The 18,909-nt window shown below is 44.3% G+C and overlaps 1 protein-coding gene across 1 annotated transcript in view; it reads left to right on the top strand.

The window, feature by feature from the left end:
- LOC119450756 (Down syndrome cell adhesion molecule) overlaps positions 1–13,358 on the top strand; it is a 183,688-nt gene extending 170,330 nt beyond the window's left edge. Inside the window, exons 22-26 of the mRNA XM_037714263.2 lie at positions 1,593–1,889; positions 8,397–8,570; positions 11,512–11,664; positions 11,966–12,070; positions 12,894–13,358. Coding sequence (XP_037570191.1) covers positions 1,593–1,889; positions 8,397–8,570; positions 11,512–11,664; positions 11,966–12,021 — 680 coding nt within the window. The 3' untranslated portion in view covers positions 12,022–12,070; positions 12,894–13,358. The remainder of the gene's footprint in view (positions 1–1,592; positions 1,890–8,396; positions 8,571–11,511; positions 11,665–11,965; positions 12,071–12,893) is intronic.
- Positions 13,359–18,909: the final 5,551 nt, after the last annotated feature.

Below are 18,909 nucleotides of genomic sequence, written 5' to 3'. Positions count from 1 at the left end.
CACGTTCAACCTTTAATTGAAGAAGCTCCCAAATTACACCTAATTGCTTTTGTTGTTTGTACCTCACATAAAGCTTGCATGTTTTCTTAGGAAGTGGTTTGCTTGTTTTTGTATGCGCCATTATTTCGTTGTCTTATCTCCGGACTCTAATCTAACCTATCGAGCCTCTAGAACTGTTTGCTTGATTTGAATTATTCACTGCAGCCTTCTATGGTTATTGTTTTCTCTTTTCTTTCGCATCCTGGCAGTGATAATTGTTGGTTGGCTGCTGTGATTGTTGTAAGTGATACCACTGTATGATGCCAACTGACTATTAACACACAGGAGTAGAGACTGCTTATTGAAATGGAGAAGTAATTCTGAAGTAGCATTAAGGTTGCGAGAACGTTGAGCTCTTAAGGGAAAAGGGACATACATTCTAGTAGAATAATAGAGAATGTGCAGGCCATAAGAGCTGGCGACGAAATATTTCGTCAATGCTTTCTTCGGCTCTATTGTCTGTGCGTTATATTGTTAGAGAAAGATAGCCCTGTAGTTGCCCCTAATCTTGTCACTTGTTATGTACGCAGTATTACTTACAAGTTATACCTACTGTGGCGTATGAGTACAAAGTTATCTGCTGTAGATTACTGCACTAACGAATGTTATTCCAGCATTCCATATATCTTACTTGAGCTGCACGAACGGTATTTACTTCTGCTATCAATATCTGATTTTGAAGACGAGATCTTCTTAGCTGGCTTCAGACAGATGTGGCATACTTGGGATCGGAGTATCTTGTAACCACTTCCAGAAACAAAAACGATTGGTATGACTTCTAGACATCGTATGAACATGAGAATGGCATCGAATGATAACACTCCATGTCGATAACAAGTAACAATAGTAATCAACTAAGGATGTAATCACAAACGAGTATAATTATCCGTAAACAAGGTGGGATGTGAGTGCTGTCTCGCTGTCACGCTTTGCCGCATGGCCTCGCAGTGTCATCTAATTTAACTGCCGCACCCACCACCAGATGGCACGAGTTTACCGAGATCGAGCCGGAGGCGAGATGGGTAGGAGAAGCCGGAAAAGTGGAGAGCCGCCAGCTGCGCGAGTGCTTTTGAGTGCATCACCTGAGCTTTTGGCGTGTGTTTTGAAGAAGTAGTAAACACTCAGGGCTAGCAGGCCTCACGACTCCCGGTAGCGTCAAAGAGCAGCAAAAAATCGAGGCGAGTGGCGCATCCCAACGTTTCAAATGCTTAAAGAAAGGAAAGGTCAACACACTGTCGAGGCTTATCAATAATAGTTTGATGTGAAATCTGTTACAAAATGAGTGATTAAAGAACTTTACAAAGCGACAGAAAGGTACAGAATATAGAGATATAATAACATTTAGTGATCGAATCATTTGAACCAGCATGTGCGCCAGCTTTGTTTTCTTTATCGCTGACACTTGACTCACCCTGTATTTTCTCGTATTCGGTGATTCTTTGTGTGCCTGTGAATTTCTGTTAGCCACTACATATGTTTTTCTCCACCGTGCATGCTACCGCATGCGATCTAATTCCACGTGGTCCTTTTGCATTTTTCTCATACTGGTTCAGCTCCAATATCTCCGCAAAGCGACAAATTTGTCACCACGAACGCGACCAGTGCTGCGCTGCACCTGGCTTCTTGGATGACCACCGGCTGCCCCATCACAAGTTTTGCCGTCCAGTACCGGCCGAGGTTCCACAAGGCGTGGCTTCTGGCCGCCGACGCCCTGAGTGCGGGCACGCGTGTTTACGTCATCACCGACCTCGCGCCTGGCCGACAGTACCAGGTGCGCGTGGTGGCACACAGTGACGCGGGTGCAACGCAGGCCGATTTTCCCTTCCGTACGGCGACGCTGCCCGCCAGTGGTAAGCGATGCACGATTGCCAAAATTACACCTAGATAAGGTTTATTTATGTTTGTTCGCGGGCTCACATTTTCTGCCGCATATAACCCCACGATGCCTAAACGCCATTCCATATTAAGAAAACTTAGAACGAGATGTTCGTCTTCTGGTTACGAAGAGTACACGCGCACAAATAAAAAATGGGGAGTTACTGGAAAGAAAAAAAAATTACTTCTTTTATTATTTAATCAATATGTAATTGGTGTGCTGAATTATGCTGAACTGAAAAATTGCTTCAGAATTTCTCAAAAGGCTACTATGGGCTTTACGCTAACTTTCCCGCGCCCGCAAAGCGCTGAGGAATCATTATACTCCCAGGCGTAGCAAAAACTTTACATAGGGCTTTGTCATGGTAACCTCTGCTAATTTGTATACGGGAAGCTTGTTGACGTTTTGACGCCCTTCATTAGGGAAATAAAATTCCTTTGAAGTCTCATTCGTACTTCGTGTGGCCGCTAATAGAGCTGGAAATCCATCACCGGGAAAAAAAATACGACGCTCACAAAGGATAACGGATAACACGAGCACCTTGAATAGAACCCGTTGAGCGCCTTCGTCAAAGTACGACACTTCCATCACGATTGAAGTGCAGTAAGTGTGATCTTCCAATACATTGATCGGAAGAACGCACGCGCCAATGGGAAATGATTGTGCTTAGTTTCATGTTGGACGTTTCAACGGCTTTCGGAAGAAGCGCCACGCCCTTGTCATTGCATAAACGCCGCTGTTACGAGCCCGTTCCGTTATGTGGCCAGCAGAGCATCTGACGTTGTGTCACTGTGCGACTTTTTGCGCTAAATTTATGAAGGCTGCGTACACGCATGTGAAGGGAACAAATACGGAAACGATAAAGAAGGATAAGCATACTTTTTCGGTCCAACTTTAGGGCCAACTAAATGCCGGAAATCCTTGGCCGAAATGTCGAAATAGATTAGTTGTGTAATTCGTATCAGGTGCATTGCTCGTCAACTAGGCCAGCGCTGGAATTGTTGATGTGCCCAGCGTGCGCATTTTTCTTTTCGGCAGTGCTTGCACTCAAAGTTTCGCGAGCAACGTTTGCATGCGGAAATAGCCATTCGACACTAGGGCACTGCGGTTGAGCACAACTGCCTTCGGTTTCGGCTATGCGCGTGGGGCCATACGTATGCTAGGCTGGGAGCAGCAGTTTCTGGTAGAGGAGAGGGGCGGGAAAAAATGAGTTGCAGGGATGGACGTGCGGGGCGTCCAAAAACGGGTACAAACGGAGGCGTGCAATGCGGAGCTGCGCTCCAGGCGTTTATTGCTCAAAAAAGAGCACTCGATGACTTGGGTGGCGAAAGCGTAGCAACGGAAACACTGTTACTCAAATGAATGTGTCGCAATGCCCTCGTTCACTTGATCTCATCATCTTCTTCTTCATCATTTATATACACGCCCAGCGCGCCAGCTTTGTCTTCACCCGAATGACGGTGGGCGCTACCCATATTCATTGTCCTCAACAATCTAGAAATCAATATGCCCTATTCCGCTTTTCCAAATCTTAAGTAGGATATTAGCTAATAGCGTTCCCCGTAAGCCATCCTATGTATTTATGTATCATTATGCCTGTCACTTTCCGTACCGCCGGTCCTAGCGCTGTCCTTGCCTTTTTCCCAACACCCTTTGTTTGTTCTTTTTTCTACAGCCCCATATGTATAGTACTTTGAAAATGCATTAGGATATACGTAGGCTCTGATTCGTGGCTTGAGAGTGACTTCCACGCCACTCTATTTCTTTACACCGACAGATAGGACTTAAAGAAACGCTAAAAAGAAGCAGTGTGTCAGTTTAGGAAGAATTACACTTTGTTACATCGAAATTACTGTCAATAATGTGGCAATAGTTCATTAATTAGAAAAGCAAATGATGGTAGAAATTGATTTTTTTTTTCACTTTGCTGTCGAAGTCTCAGTGCCGATTCTTCTATGTGACGTGACGGATTTCAAGTATTTTTTTTCTTCTATTTGGGCCACAGGGGCTCATGCAGTAACACCTCTTGAAACTTGCTAAATTCTTCTTCGTCTTTCTGGGGTTTTACGTGCCAAACCCAGTTCTGATTATAAGGCACGCCGCAGGGGAGGGCTCCGGATTAATTTTGACCGTCTGGGTTTCTTTAACGTGCACTACAACGCAAGCACACTGTGGCAGTTTCATTTGACCGAAATGGAGTGGATCTTTATTAACAAAATAATTTGGCAGATGGCGTCAAAATTCATGACGTCTAGTTCGCAGACGCGCGAACTCCACCATCTTTCATGTTTGGGTCATTTGTGTCCTATCAAGCCTCTATTTCGGACGAGTGTTTTTCTTGTAATTGTAGAAAGATTCTGTGCAAATGATGTTCAAAATATTGTTTGTGTGCGCCTTTAAAAACCTAACTGGAACAATGTTTTCGACCGCGTAATAAGCTAGTTTATGATTTTAGATATCAGTCTGCCTCCGTTGTAAAAATTTACGTCGAAAATGCGAGTGAGCGTGTCGGGGAAATATTTCACAAACGTGCATTTCTGAACCGAAGCGGAAGAAAATCAAACTACAAGAATAAAAAAAAGAACGTCGTACTACCACCCGCCGAAATCCGCAATTCAGGCCAAATCTACGAACCTTGACAATCAACGCGGCGTCTCGGCATGACCTCCGAAGGTGGTGGCTTACGCGCACGCGACGAATCTCGTTGGCGATGTGCTGGGACATGCGTTATATCCGCGAACCGCCGGATGCACCTGTCACCAGCTCAAGTGGTATATAGAGTTTCAGCATCCAATTCAAGACGTCTCACATTACATCATCAACGGCTGCAGAACTCGCAGCTATCCGTGCTGCTCTGGAATTTATTGGTCCCAAATCACCACAGTCATGGTCCATCTTTTGTGACTCGAAGGCAGCTCTCCAGTGCCTGCTGTCCCCTTTCAACCACGGACCTAACGCACAATTAGTCGCAGACATCCGACTACTTCACCATCACGCTACCGACAAGGGGCACAACATCATCTACCAGTGGATACCGGGTCACTGCGGAATTTCGGGAAATCGCAGTGCGGATGACGCTGCCCGATCGGCCCACGATGGTGCCCCTATTGTATCGATACCACTGTCGAGAGCAGACGCAGCCACAAAACTTCGTTCCCTCGCACGCGAGCTTACGCAGACTCTGTGGAACACCAGTGACTTCAGCAACGCACGCCTCCACAGACTGGATCCACATCTGCAACTCCGTCTTCCACCAGGGTTACCACGAGCGGAAGCAACACTTCTGTGCCGCCTGTGGCTCGGCGTGGCATTCACGAACGCCTATTCCTTTCGCATTGGAATGGCCGACAGCCCCGCTTGCAACAACTGTGACTGCGAGGAGACAATCAAGCACCTCCTCTGTGAATGTCCCCGCTACAATGTGGCAAGAAAAGCGCTCGCGACTGCGCTTGAAAAACTGGACAATCGCCCCTTCACAGAGGAAAAAGTTTTAGGACACTGGTCTAGACGGGCTTCGGCACTCAAGTCCTTAAGGGCTCTGCTGAAGTTCTTAAGGACTTGTGAATTGTGCGACCGGCTTTGAACGTTGTAGCGCGTAGGGTCGCGTTATTGCGCGAATTTTATTTTATTTTATTTATTTATTTTATTTTATTTCTTATTTTTATTATTATTGTTTTTTTTGTTTTTTTTGTTTTTTTTGTTTCTTCTATCACCTTTCATTCCCTTTACCCCTTTCCCCAGTACAGGGTAGCAAGCCGGTATTTACACTGGCTAACCTCCTTGTCTTTCCTTCCCTTTCTTTCTCTCTCTCTTATAAAAGGTTAGGCAATTACCAGACTGGCAGCTCTCCCTGGATGGCTTCCATAGCGTATACGATAGATATAAAACCAATTTAGTCATAGTAAACTATCACGCTGTTCACCCATAACGGCATTCTGATGGTACATCATCGGATTGCCTTTCGTTTCCGTTAAACTAATGCCTAAGCCCTCTAAACCCGAGAAAAAACACACTGCAAGGCGTCAGAGAGTCATACGTAGTTTTCTGTAATACTTCTTTCTACAAAACATTTTCCGCTTAGGCACCTCGAAGATGCAACACTCGTGATATACTGGCTTGCTCAGTGCCTACGATTACTGCGGTATTCACACGCGGGAGCCGATAGAATAACTCTCGTTTATTGCTTTTAAAGCGACGCTTTCTTTGCGAACGTTCCCGGACTTGTCCCAGATTGCGGCTGGGTGCGGTTTCTGTCCGAGCCGAATAGCTTTATTAAGAAACACAATTTAATTACGTGCCTTACGTTGGGATTGAACCCGCAGTGCAGCAGCCCTATGCGCTTATCATTAGTCCACAATTGCACGTACACTTTATGGTGCCAATGCCAACTAGATCTTTGAGATGGTCTCCGTGTGTGTCGCAATGCGTAGGACGGGTGCGCGCGTAAGTGCCCTCGCGTACCCGAGCTGATTAAAAGGGGCTGCGTTTGGACAGATTTTAACGTGAATGACGCGGTTGTGGGCGAAGGCGTTCAAAATTACGTTGCACTGACATTGCAGTAAGAATGAAACTAAGATAGGTTTCGTTACTGTTTGTGCATTTAAACAGAACTTCGCTATATGTTGAGGTCGACAAGATGCATTGAATCTGGCGTATTTTTTTTTAATGTGAAAGGCCCTCGTACGGGGCTTTAGTAATACACTACGCTAGAAATATTTGCTTTTCATCACGTTTCATTAATTTCGATAACACATAATCCAGAGTTTCCAGATTAATTTTGGTAACAAATTAAAATATCTTATACCGGTTCCCAAACATCCATAAATGCTACGAGCCATCTTTTTACCTGGGAGTTAGCCGTGTGTGCTGGAGTTTTTCCAAATTACATTTTATGTGCCAGTGCTCCTGGTCTCCTGTGTGCATGAGGTCTGGCCTTTCCTTTTATGCCGCTACCGTCATGTCGTCGTAATTACACATCGACATCCTCTAATAGTAGCGAAGAAAAACGTGTGTAGTTCAAGTCCAGCGCTAATACAGCTCCACTAACGTGAAACCTGGGGTAGTGCGAAGCAGTGATGCGCCAGCGCTGTCCCTCGATGCGAGCGCTTGTGGGGTGGTGGCGCCCTCTTAGGCGCGGCGCAGGTACCACACTGGCGTGTGGGAAGCTAGTTTCACGAGTTTCTGAAAAGTAATGCGCTTAATGCATGGTTATTCCCTTCTTTCAAATTATTCTGAATCATGTTCGCTTATTTTTGAACTGGTTTTGATCAATTCTGCACTTGTTTGGACCCTGTTTCGAGAACTTGTTCTTGCGCGTGACCACGACGACATGAGTCACATTACACGATTTTCAAGATTTTTACGAGTCCCTGCTAGTTATTGCACTTAATACTTGATTATTCGTATCTTTTACGCAATTCTGAATCGCCTTAGTTTATTTTGAACCAGTTTTGATCCATTATGCACTTGGCCCTGTTATTGCGCGTGACCACGGCGACATGAAATCACGTTACACGCCGACCGCCCGGGCTCTTAAACTGCTTGGCACTTAAAAGAAAACACTGCTCGCCACTGCCAGAGGATCGATCCCCTGCGGAAGAACTAGACGCGCCAGTCTTTGGGCCATTGCGCATCGTTAGCTCCAAGCCACTTGCGTGGAGCTTAGTGCCACATGAACTATGGCAGTTGTGGCGTATCAATCCATCACGTTTCCGTACAATAGGCTTATACCGAACCTATATACTCGTATCGTTGACACCAAGCAAAACACGGACTCATACTTCCTTTCGTACGCAACTTTACCCATGAAGGCAGAGATTGAGATGGTGTATTAGTGGGTAATTTTGACGGCACCGTTGTGCTCATTCAGTTTCGTACACAGCGTAAATTGAAATTTGCACGTGTGGCTCATGGTCGAATAATCGAGAATTTCTTTGAACTCGAGTAATTTTTGTGAACGTAGCTGGACGAAAGTAATGAACTTGTTATACTTATCACGTCTGTAAATGAGTTCTATACTCTTAGCTCATCCATTAACCGATATATTCATTCTAATCTGCGCACCCAAGCTGAATGGAATGGAATCGTTGAGCAATCAACCGGCACAAACATATAGATTGCAGTTTATTGATAGGGAATTCGGCCACACATTGAAATGGGCAGCTTGAGACACAGCAGAGTAGTGGTGACATAATTGCTATTCGATGAGTGACTCGCATTTACTGGGCAGGTACTTTGATCTATAGTCATTTCTTTCCTTGCCAGCATTAATACCAAGTGATATCCTCTTTGCCCAAAGCTTCTCAAGGAAATGCCAATTATGCGCAGTACTTTTTTTCTCTAACAGCCGCTGGGATGAGAACATGAGTGCTCAAATAAAAATGCCTTAGTTGAAAGATAAGTAACATTGTGATTAACTTGTCAACTATCGGGGCACGTGCCAGTTCCTTTAAATAACTTCCGAATTGTGTGCCCTGCACAGTGTCAACGCAGACTCCAACTGCAATCAAGGACCAGTCGACGGTGCCATTTCACCTGAATGCTTCGATGGTGGCTCCGCTAGCGGTGTGTGTGATTTTAATACCCGTTGCCGTCCTTCTCATCCACATCTACTTCAAGAGGCATCGGTCACGCAGGAGCAGAGCCAGCGAACACGGTGAGCAAATGGCACGTTATATATATATATATATATATATATATATATATATATAGATATATAGATAGATAGATAGATAGATAGATAGATATGAGGGAGAATGCTTGAAGGTCAACCTGACGAGTGTTCGGTCTCTTTCTTGACGTTGAGGGTATTAGGAACTGCGAATAGAAAGAGCAAAATGGGAAGTGAGCGAACACTGCGTTCACGTGGGAGGACACACAGGAGGACTACAAAATGGTCATATGGGCCCGTGCACTTCGACAACTGCACTAATGCGCGAGCGGCTTTTTCCGCCAGCCATCGACGAATCTGGCCAAGGTCCAAGTATCTTGGACGCAGACAATAGTCTCCAGCCGGTTTAAGGTTGTCCGGAGAAAGAGGCATTGGACGTCATACCGAGGACAGGTATACACAACAGGTTCTCAATTGCGTCCGTGCACCTACAGGATAATTTGCACTAACCAAAAGGCAATCGCTGCATTTCGCGATTTGAGTCATTATCCGTCTGGAAGAAGGTATTGCTCTAAATAAATTATCACATTGTAGGCGAGCGTGTATGAGGCAAAAATTATTATTTGATTTGACAACATATACATAGAAAAGAGAAAGTGAGAAGCAAGGTTGGCAACTGCCACAAGAAGGGGCACAACGCCTGCCTACTCTTCGGAAAGGATGAGACAAACATAGAAGGACAGATAGGAAGAAGGGGAGGAAGGAGGAAAGGAAGAGCGAGATGACAAATCTCAAAGAATAAAGTAAAACATACAGTAGGGCCCGTCCCTGCAGGTCAAAAGGCAGCACATATGCTAAAAATCAACATTTTAATTTTAGTGCTTAAAAGTGCAGGTACTCGTGTGCATGCTTTCTTTCCATCGAGGGATGTCGGGCCCCAAAGTAGCCTGCCGTTGTTTGGAATTTTTGTTTCGTGTCGGGCGTGGTTTTACACCTTTTCGTTCTCAGTACAATATATTGCACATAACTTTTAATCGTCTTTTTTTTTCAAAGCAACTCAGAAACGGTTGCTAAAATAGTCCTCCTGTATAAAAGTCACATAAATGCAAAACTTCATGGAAGCGTTATTAGCGCAATTTTCTTTTGACCTTCTTTACAAGCACTACTTTAGCTTCATCTACCTCGGTGCATTGAAATTAAAATCTCGGTTGTAGACTCAACATGCTAACCTATGATAAGATTTTACCCCTTCATCACTGTGTTTATGCAAATAAGAGCTCTTTTAGCACTTCGTACTGTACCTGTCGGCAAAAATAACCAACTTGAAGCGCCATTGTGAAAGTAAGTAGCGTTGTGTTCTACACTGAAGTTCTTTTTATCAACCTAAGAGGTGAGATACCTTCTGCGGCTATTTGTTTAACTTCATAAGTAATAAACTTAACGAACTAAAAAGAAATCGCACAAGTATATTGTGTTTGCGAATGAGAGAAGCTAAAAAACAAAAACGTAGAACTAAACTTTTTGGATATGCCAATAAAAGTATGAGTGCATCAGCGACTCGCATTGCATTGCATGTTTTTTTTGTTTTTTTTTTTTGCGTGCAGGGCACGCCAGAGCCGATGTTGTCACCAGCTCCTCTTCATTGTCTCTATTTTTTCGCATTTAAGAGCTCCGTATACCAGAATAAAATTGGGCTGTACCGGCCTATATGTTGTGGTACACAGCATATTACAGCCCAAATTGAAATTTGCTGCCCCCTTTTTTATATAAGTAGTCAAGTTGAAGCAGGAAGGAAGGGCAATGACGACAGGATCGATATGGACAAGCGCTGATTGGTGTACGTCCGGTCGCCTCTATTTTTCCGTCGCACTTCAAGCTTTACTAGTCTTCGAATGCCAACTTAAGTCGAATTCCTTACTAAGTAGGATACATACATGCTCCCATATTAAAATATATATTCTTTGTCACAAAACGGATACCTTCAAAATACACATGCTAAACTGGCTCTTCAATACTACGTATGAAATTATATGTTCTTTAGAAATGTACCATCTGAACGCTAACCTGAGCAATGAAAAAATTGAAGCGCTGTATTTTATTCAAATGTGCTTGTCCCGCCCTCGTTATGTTGTGTTTGTTACTTTGCACCCTGTGCAAAAATGGATCGGTTCCAACTCGCCTGCAATTCAATTCTTGCAATATTCAACTGTATGCCAGTGCAAATGTTTCTTTTTATTCTTTATTGTCGCAAGTGGATCACACTCCGGGAATAAATAATCATCATTATTAGCGTTAACGTCCCAAAGCTGCACAGTGGGTTATGAAGAATGCCTTAGTGGAGCGCAATGGATTAATTTTGACCACCTGCGCCTCATTACCATCCAGCTAAATCTAAGTACACGAGCATTTTTTAAATTTACCCCCATTGAAATCTGCCCGTCGTGGACACGACTTCGAAGCCGCGACTTTGTGCTAGGGCATTACCCTAGTATGCAGTTCAACGACCGTGGAAGGCACAGAAAAGCAAAGCATGCGTCGGGGCGTGCGGAAACCAAACTTATGCTACTCGTCTTGAATAACATTTAAATAAACCAGGTGATTCAGAATTTACATCTACGAAAAGCATGAAACAGATGTAATGCATCAAATCACCACGAAAAGGTTACCCTGTCTTTTGTGACCTAAGAGTCAGTATATTTACACACGCCATCTTTCGTATTCTGCCGATGTACTCAATGTATTGAGTGGTGGGAATATAATTCTGCTTATTCTTTCGCAAACATTGACAATGTTGCTTAATCACCTAATTGTAGTAGTGCATGCTAATCAATCATTTGCGCATCTTTCAATATATGGCTTGTTCCATAGATGTGTAATCACAATTGATGCAAACTCCAGGCCGACTTTCCTCAGACCTAATGCGTGGTGAGCAGTGTAGTTTAAACGAATAGATAAGTTATCTGACTTGTTTTGTCTATTTGTACAGAGAGTCCCGACCCGGGCAAACAGTATTTCCAAGACGCGGTGATCCTGTCCGTCTTCAACCAGAAGGAACCGGCCCTCAAGAACAGTGTAGCAGGCTCCGCGTACTACGCTTCGATGTCCAACAAGACACTGCCATTATCCATAAAGAATCACAGTGAGTTACAGCTCACTTACAACCTTTCACGCGTGTAAGTCACGCTAACAAAAAGTCTAAACAGCGAATACAGCATTACTTATTTACTTCGTTTCTTGAAAAAATGCATAACAGGTAATTTTGAGAGTCCCATGCATAATATATAGAATTGAAGAGGGAAAACATTTTAATATTTACCAGTCTTCATACGATACTTTCTTACGATTCGCCTTATATACAGTAACAATTTATACAATAACTCCAAGAGAAAAAAAAGAGTTCAATGTAGTGTCTCACAGTGACCGTGCTCCCATAAATGCAGGGAGATCGATAGATCAAGAAAAGTGGGATGCACTGGCTGTGGCTGAGGCGCTGTGAAAAGTCAACTCGGGGGACTGAAGCTGACCTTTGTTGGCTAACTCTCTGGGTGAGTCACTGTGTTGTCACAGAAGTATACCTAGAACACGTGTTTATTGCTGATACAGGGAATTATCGAAGAATTATCGTAATTGTTGAATCAGCTAGCTGCATTAGATATTAGCCAGTAGAGTGCACCTGATTCTATTCCTGTTTTGCCATTCATTTTTGACGGCTGACCGATCCCAGTGATAAAGTGCGCAGAGCGTTGTTCGGATTACCAACAAAGAACAAAAATAGTAGCATTGAAATAAAATAGTTGTATTAAACTGTCGGTGGTTGATTGATAGCGCTCATGACGCTCTTATTTGAAAATTCAGCAGGCTTCGTTTTCTTCTATATCCGAATGTAAAACGAATGGTTTTATTCGGCAACTGCGTATATTAAATAAATTGATAATAGAATTTTTCATACTTTCTTCGCACACTTCAATACCAGGTTTTTCGATTGCTATTTGCGCGGCACCTTACCTGTATATATTTCTATGTCTCGGACCTGCCTTACCTGCGTGATGCATCATTGTACCTGTTTTTAATCTTTAACGGCTTAAATTTATTGTGCTAGATTCTACAAAATGTGTTAGGAGAGTTTCAAGTGATGTTTTCATAAGATATTCAGTGTTGGAGTATGTAGTGGAGTAGAGTTCAAATTGTAATCTTGAAATTCGCTGGCAGCAATCCCAGCGTCGCCAATATTCAGAACATGCATAAGCAGTTGTTGAGCACAATAGAAACTTGAGGTGCAATTGAACTTACTTATTCCCTTTTTAGTGCACTCGGGCATACAGTGATGATCTCAAGACATGGCGTGTAATTTTCTTTTTATTCTCCCAGGAGAACCTCCTCACGCAGCTATTGCACTCATAAATGGAGACACGAACGCCAGCGCACCTAGACAGTGCATCGACTACGTGCTACAGCCTGAGGATTGTGCCAAGCATCAAGGGCAACTACTGCCAGACTCTTAATTTCTGTCAACAGAACGTGAACTGCTCTGGTGCTACTTTGGCAGCATAAACTAAGACTTCACACGTTGGCCCTCTCTCCGTGTTGGGCGGTGTCGGAGACTTACCTGGAAGGAAATTGCTAGAGCTGCTGTGATGGTGATGAACGATCACTCTACGCAGTGCCGGCTGTGCTATGGACAAGGAACGTACCGGAAGAAGGAAATACCGCACATTGTTCGCTTTCTTGCGAAGAAATGTTGATTCACTCGTTTATATCCCCACTATCGGGAAAGTGACAGTTGTGCCTTCTCTATGCTCTGTTTGAAGCCATTAAAAAGAGCATCATTGTTCAATAAAGAATGAGTAGTATTTTCACAACATGCAGTTGATGACGGATGAAGCCACAACCGAAAAATAACCCAATCTTGAAGTTTTCAATTTAGGATGAATATTTCTCTTCATCGACGAACTTATTGAATCTGAATAATCCGGGAGCAGCGACAAACGTATTACTGTGATTGATGCTTAAGTGCGTACTGTTTTAAGCGCTTTCGATAGATCAGTTTCCTACATGCGGGGACCTAGTTATTAAAACTAGTCAGTATTAAAAATTGTCAATTGTTATAAATTGTCAAACCACGTGATATGTTTGGCAGTATCTAAGAAGAAAACTACTTTTGTAAGCGAAGCTTTATAGGCTCACAAGTGTCGGCAGTGGTGGTGGTGTCACGCTGAAAAGTGGGCCGATCCTGGCGATAGTGCAGAAAGGGTCCAAGCTGAATGGCACATACAAAGGACAAAAAATAGAGAGAGAAAGAGAGAGAGATAAACAAAAAATAAGAGAGAACGGCAGATAGAGAGAAGGACTGATAGAAGGAGAGAGAAAAAAGAGCGAGAGAGAGAAAAAAAGAGAGAGAGAAAGAAAGAAAGAAAATCACCACGAAGGCCAGATACACACTCGACAAGCTTCGCTTACTCTCATTTTCTCGACAGGGGAAGGGCTGGGGATTTTTTCCAACATTTTGCATCAGTATTAAAGAGAACACAATTCGAGTCTTAAATTCACGTCCCTGATGGTATGCATTAGGTAGCAGCTTGCTAAAGTGTTAACATGAGCACATATTGGTGATATATTGGTATATTGGTGATGGCATACGCACATCACCAATATACAAGGATTAAAAGGAAGCGCCTAATCTGTGTACTGGCTGCTTACTGCCAGCTTCTGTAGATTCTGTTTTTTAACAGTTCAAGAAGATACATAAGAGTTGAAATGGTGTTTATAAAGTAATGGTAAATTTATAGTAAAGATATTTAAAAGATCAGTAGGCGCCCTCTCCTACTTCTGAAGCAATCTAGAAAATCAGCAGAGAATATATCAAGCACCCTACTGCCCTATCTTAGGTCAGCTGAAAAAATTCCCACTCTCGCCCGAAGAGCAAACGCTGACAGCGATAGCGAGTGAAATTTAGAGGTGCGCTTCTTGGACGGTTTTTCTAACTATAAGTGGAGGCGACATAAGCGGGTGGGCCAAATAGTCTGGCACCATCAAAGTGTCAACACGTCATGTATGGCCTGTAATTACATCGCACCGGTGCTACTACGCTGCCCGCAATCAGCCACTCCAGTTAAATTTCACCACTTTCAGATTTGAGCGCTTATATTGTTTTCAACTTTTGTTATTTAATAGTATGATAAAATTTAGTACACAGGGCATCCGCTGTTAACATTATGTTTCATCACAGTATTATCTGGGCTGCCATTCTCAAAATTCTTAGGAATAATTTAGTCAAGAATTAGATAACTGGTATGAGCAACTTTAGTGATTGAATAGTGTAATACTGCAACTCGCATTACGATATGAATAATGATATCGCATACAAATACCCAGATTTACGCAGAGCTGACGCCTACATGGACAGTGGCCATGTAATTGCTACCGCAATGACCTTTGCTAAGATGTCATCAAGCGTCCAGTCACCGTCGGTAGCTGCTATTAGCGCGGCCGGCGCATAGCGGCCACGTGGGCGAAGAGGAGTGGCCAGCTATCTTATCAGTTTTCACTATCCTTCCGAATCGCACACAAGGGTCGCTAACTATCTTAAGCGTGAATTCTGTCAGTTCTGTGTACGGCACTGTGTGGCTGCGGTCCTTTCATTTTGCTTTTCTTTTTGCTTTTGGGACAATTGCTACACGGTTGCATTAAACGTCGAGAAATTCGATCCTGAAAGAGCTGTGATATTGGCACCGCGGCCAACGGAAGTGAAAATATGGAGCTTTTCGAAAACTTGCCGGCGTTCCATGAACACCGGCACCCCACGACAAGAGTGACTTTACGGACAAGTGAGAAGTCTGCCAACCTTCTGTTTTCTTCAGAGAAAGGCAAAAAGTGGGCCCAGAGCACCTATGCTACCGCGTACATCTTAATCAATTGCTACATCAGGGGAACCAATTTTTATTGAGAAGCGGTTCTAGACTATCATGTCCCTGCATGGCGTTGCCGAGCCTTTATGTTTCAATCCAAACGAGAAGGCATTGCTCAACTACTTGCGCCCTCCATGACAGGCAAATAATGTTGCGTGCTTCTAATGTCCTTCAGGTATATATTCTTCAACTAAGCAACTAATATGCTTGAGCTGGGCAGAGAAGTTCGGCCGTTTTCTGGACATCCATCAGGTGATAGGCTCTCTAAATCGAACCATGAAAACCTATATATAGCCCATGGCAATACCCAGCCGCCTCGCCATTACACTGCCTTAAATTGGTGTGGCTTCAGGCAGCATACATCTGCGTACGCTGTCCTTCGTTCGTGGTAGCTGGCCCCTTGAAACGACTGTACTCATTCTCAAAATAAAAAAATGAGCAACAACGGGCGAAAACGCTGTACCTTAAATAGATGGAATGATACAAACTAGACGAGGCTATAAAGGCGCATGCCCCCGTTGTACACACCTTCTTTAAGACGGACAGCATATTCGCTAAAAGCATCGCAAGGGTTTGTAGCATACATTCTATGTGTGTTACTTCCTCGCTTAATTCATGTCATTACAAATGTAATGCACATATACCAGATAGCTGACGACTTCGCATACTTGCAGTGTTCTTACGGTGCAGATATGAAACGTGTGAAGCAGACGGAGAATTCTGGTATTTCTTAGAGCGCAGCTCTTAGGCGCCCGTTCTTGTGGCGAGTGTCAACATCCTACCTGGTAACCGAGTGAACGAGCACAGCAAAAGATGAGAGCGAACGTGAAGCGCAGCGGAGAATGAAAAAAGTGGCGAGAGTGAAGAGACACGAGGAGGAAAGCGGAGAGGAGGATACAGCGATGAGGCGGAAAGCGGAGAAGGTGTGGCGAAAGCGTGAGAAGAATAGCGCACTGCGGTGACGATGGCTACAAGATGGGGCCAAAGTTGCGCGCCTCGTCAGGGATGTCTGTTAGCGGCGGCTGCTGCGAATCGCAGTCACGCGTCACCCACACGCTGGCTGTCGCGATGTTCAGATTAGCGAAGAAGTGGCGTCAAACTTTGCTCCATTTGGAACGTGCCGTGCGAAACAGATTGGGCGCGTCTGCCAATATATCGCGCAATATGAGATCTGCGCTCAAATTTCGCATTAGGAATTATCGTAATCGTTGGTGAATTTTCTTTTTGTGTTGCTTTAGGGAACTCGCGCCTGGAAAGTATTGAGGGCTTATTGACGTGCTCAAACGCGTCAGAACAATTCTGTCAACATTTCTTGCGCCTAAATACACCCTTAGAGATTGTCCCTGATCATGTTATTGCTGAGTGATGATTAGAGAATCAGGACCGTGATTTTCTAGCGATTCCTTTGGCTGGACTCAATGCCACTCTTATCACCGTTCACGGCCGGCTGATCCCATTTGTTAGGTTGGCGGAGAGTAACTCTGACCCCTGACGAAGCGTGAAAAGCGCGTAACGAAATAACTTCGAAAAGGCATCGCTACAAAGTCGCGGCTCAGCATCGATTAAAAAAATTAGGAGCCCTTGTAGTATTGAATATATAAGACCAGTGAAGCTGTTGCTTTCGTTTAATTATATTTACCTTTTTTTAATTTGGTGGTTATGTTAAATGATTGAAAATACACAATACACAACTTCGTTGCGTCGCTGCACGCTGTGTCCTGTATGTGCGAGTAAGAGCGAGTTTAGGCGACTAGTTGGACACCACCTCGCACCATCGGCCGCAGTACGTTAGGCTGCTGCGCGTTCGGCTTCTTGTCGCTTTCGCATCCATTCGCGCTGTTGAGTGCGCCTGCGCTTCTCGAAGGCGCGCTCTTCCTCTTCGGAGCGAGCGACAGGGTCTCAGCCATTCCGAGTCCAAGGGGGCAACTGGTGACGTCGCTAGGGAAATGGCTATGTCAAGAGAGAATGAGACACAGCTTTTGGATGGCAGAATATTACGTTTTATCACTGACGTTTCGACACGCACCGTGATAGACTAGCGTTTGGGCCTACAGCATTCATCGCTCCAGCGCAATTTTTTTTGTCACTTTGGGTCCAACGTGTGACAAGGGTAGTTCAAGGGCGCGTCACAGGTCCCTGAGACCACAGGGGTATGTGCCATTGAACTTGGACCCTTTCTGCACTATCACCAAGATCGGCCCATCTGAATTGTTGTACATGCCGTTCGGTGTACTACACGGACGCTATCTCCTGGAACTTAGCCCTTAAAAGCTTCGCTGTAATATTTCTAAACCGTAGGGCGGCCCCTAGTATCACGTTTTACAACTCGCCAGTAGTTGCGCCGTAAAAGAAATGGCCGCATATCTGCTTGCTTCGGTGCAAATGACGTGGAGAGACTCTTATGCCGCCCCTAATACGTAACACCCTCTCTTCTCTCCCCTCCCACCCCTCATGCTCTTGCCCTCCCTCCCATGATGGATGCAATGGAAGGTTTTGCTGAATTCAATTCAAATTTCCCGCGTTCGCCTTGCTCTCGCGCCATCTCTTGGGATCTTTTATTACTGTTGGCTTAAAGCCGGCTACACAGCCTAGGCTTCAGTCGGCTTGTTTTTAACGCGTAGAGTCTCTTCGACACCATTTCTAACGCGTTGATTTTTCTTTTACTAACGCAAAAATCAGTCCAATATGTATTCTTAAATAAATGAACGCTGCGTATCACGGTTATGTACATATCATCATCAGCCTATATTTATGTCCACTGGACGAAGGCTTCTCCCTACGATTTCCAATTAACCTTGTATTACGCTAGCTGAACAGGGTTAATAAGAGATCGAATGTACATTTACGCGTGTGTACATATATTTTGCTTCAAATAGGCCTGAGGTTCCCTTTGCGCTGTGTAATGTTGACAAGGTAAATATACCTGGTAGCAAAACTTCCATAGAAGCCCATACGTTCAAAACATGGCGGTTCATCTGCGGTTCATGGGGCTTAGCGTCATCTGTGTGAGGAGGGAACACTTCCGGCGGAAGGAAAAATAATTTGACGTCATTTCCGTTAAAAGCAGAAGTGACGTCATTTTGTTCTCAAAGGCGCGAAATTTGTTTTCGAAGGCTGGCCATTAAAGCTGTATATTCGAATGCCCCGCCATTCGACTTGATAGGCGTTTCGAGCTTTCAGCACGGAAACCGATGCAGGAAAAGTTCAGCCATACGGGTGTCGAAACTGCACCCTTGCGCAGAACATAGGTACTTTGTTTGGAGGCCGACGAACGCTTTGGGCGTAGAGTGCTCGTCCTTTCGTCGGTGCTAAGCCCGTCGGCCAGCGCTGTCTCACGAAGACAACTAAAGTTAACAACTATCTGGCGGTCGCAACTCACTACTTTTGACTGAATAGGTTAAGAAACAATGAAGCTACCCGCGTCACCAAATTGAGGACAAACGTCGACAAGCAAAGCAACACCACATGTGAGGGGGGCG

This window comes from Dermacentor silvarum, chromosome 4, assembly GCF_013339745.2.
Source record: "Dermacentor silvarum isolate Dsil-2018 chromosome 4, BIME_Dsil_1.4, whole genome shotgun sequence".
Classification (NCBI taxonomy): Eukaryota; Metazoa; Arthropoda; class Arachnida; order Ixodida; family Ixodidae; genus Dermacentor; species Dermacentor silvarum.
This window is presented reverse-complemented; position numbering and strand designations above follow the sequence as displayed.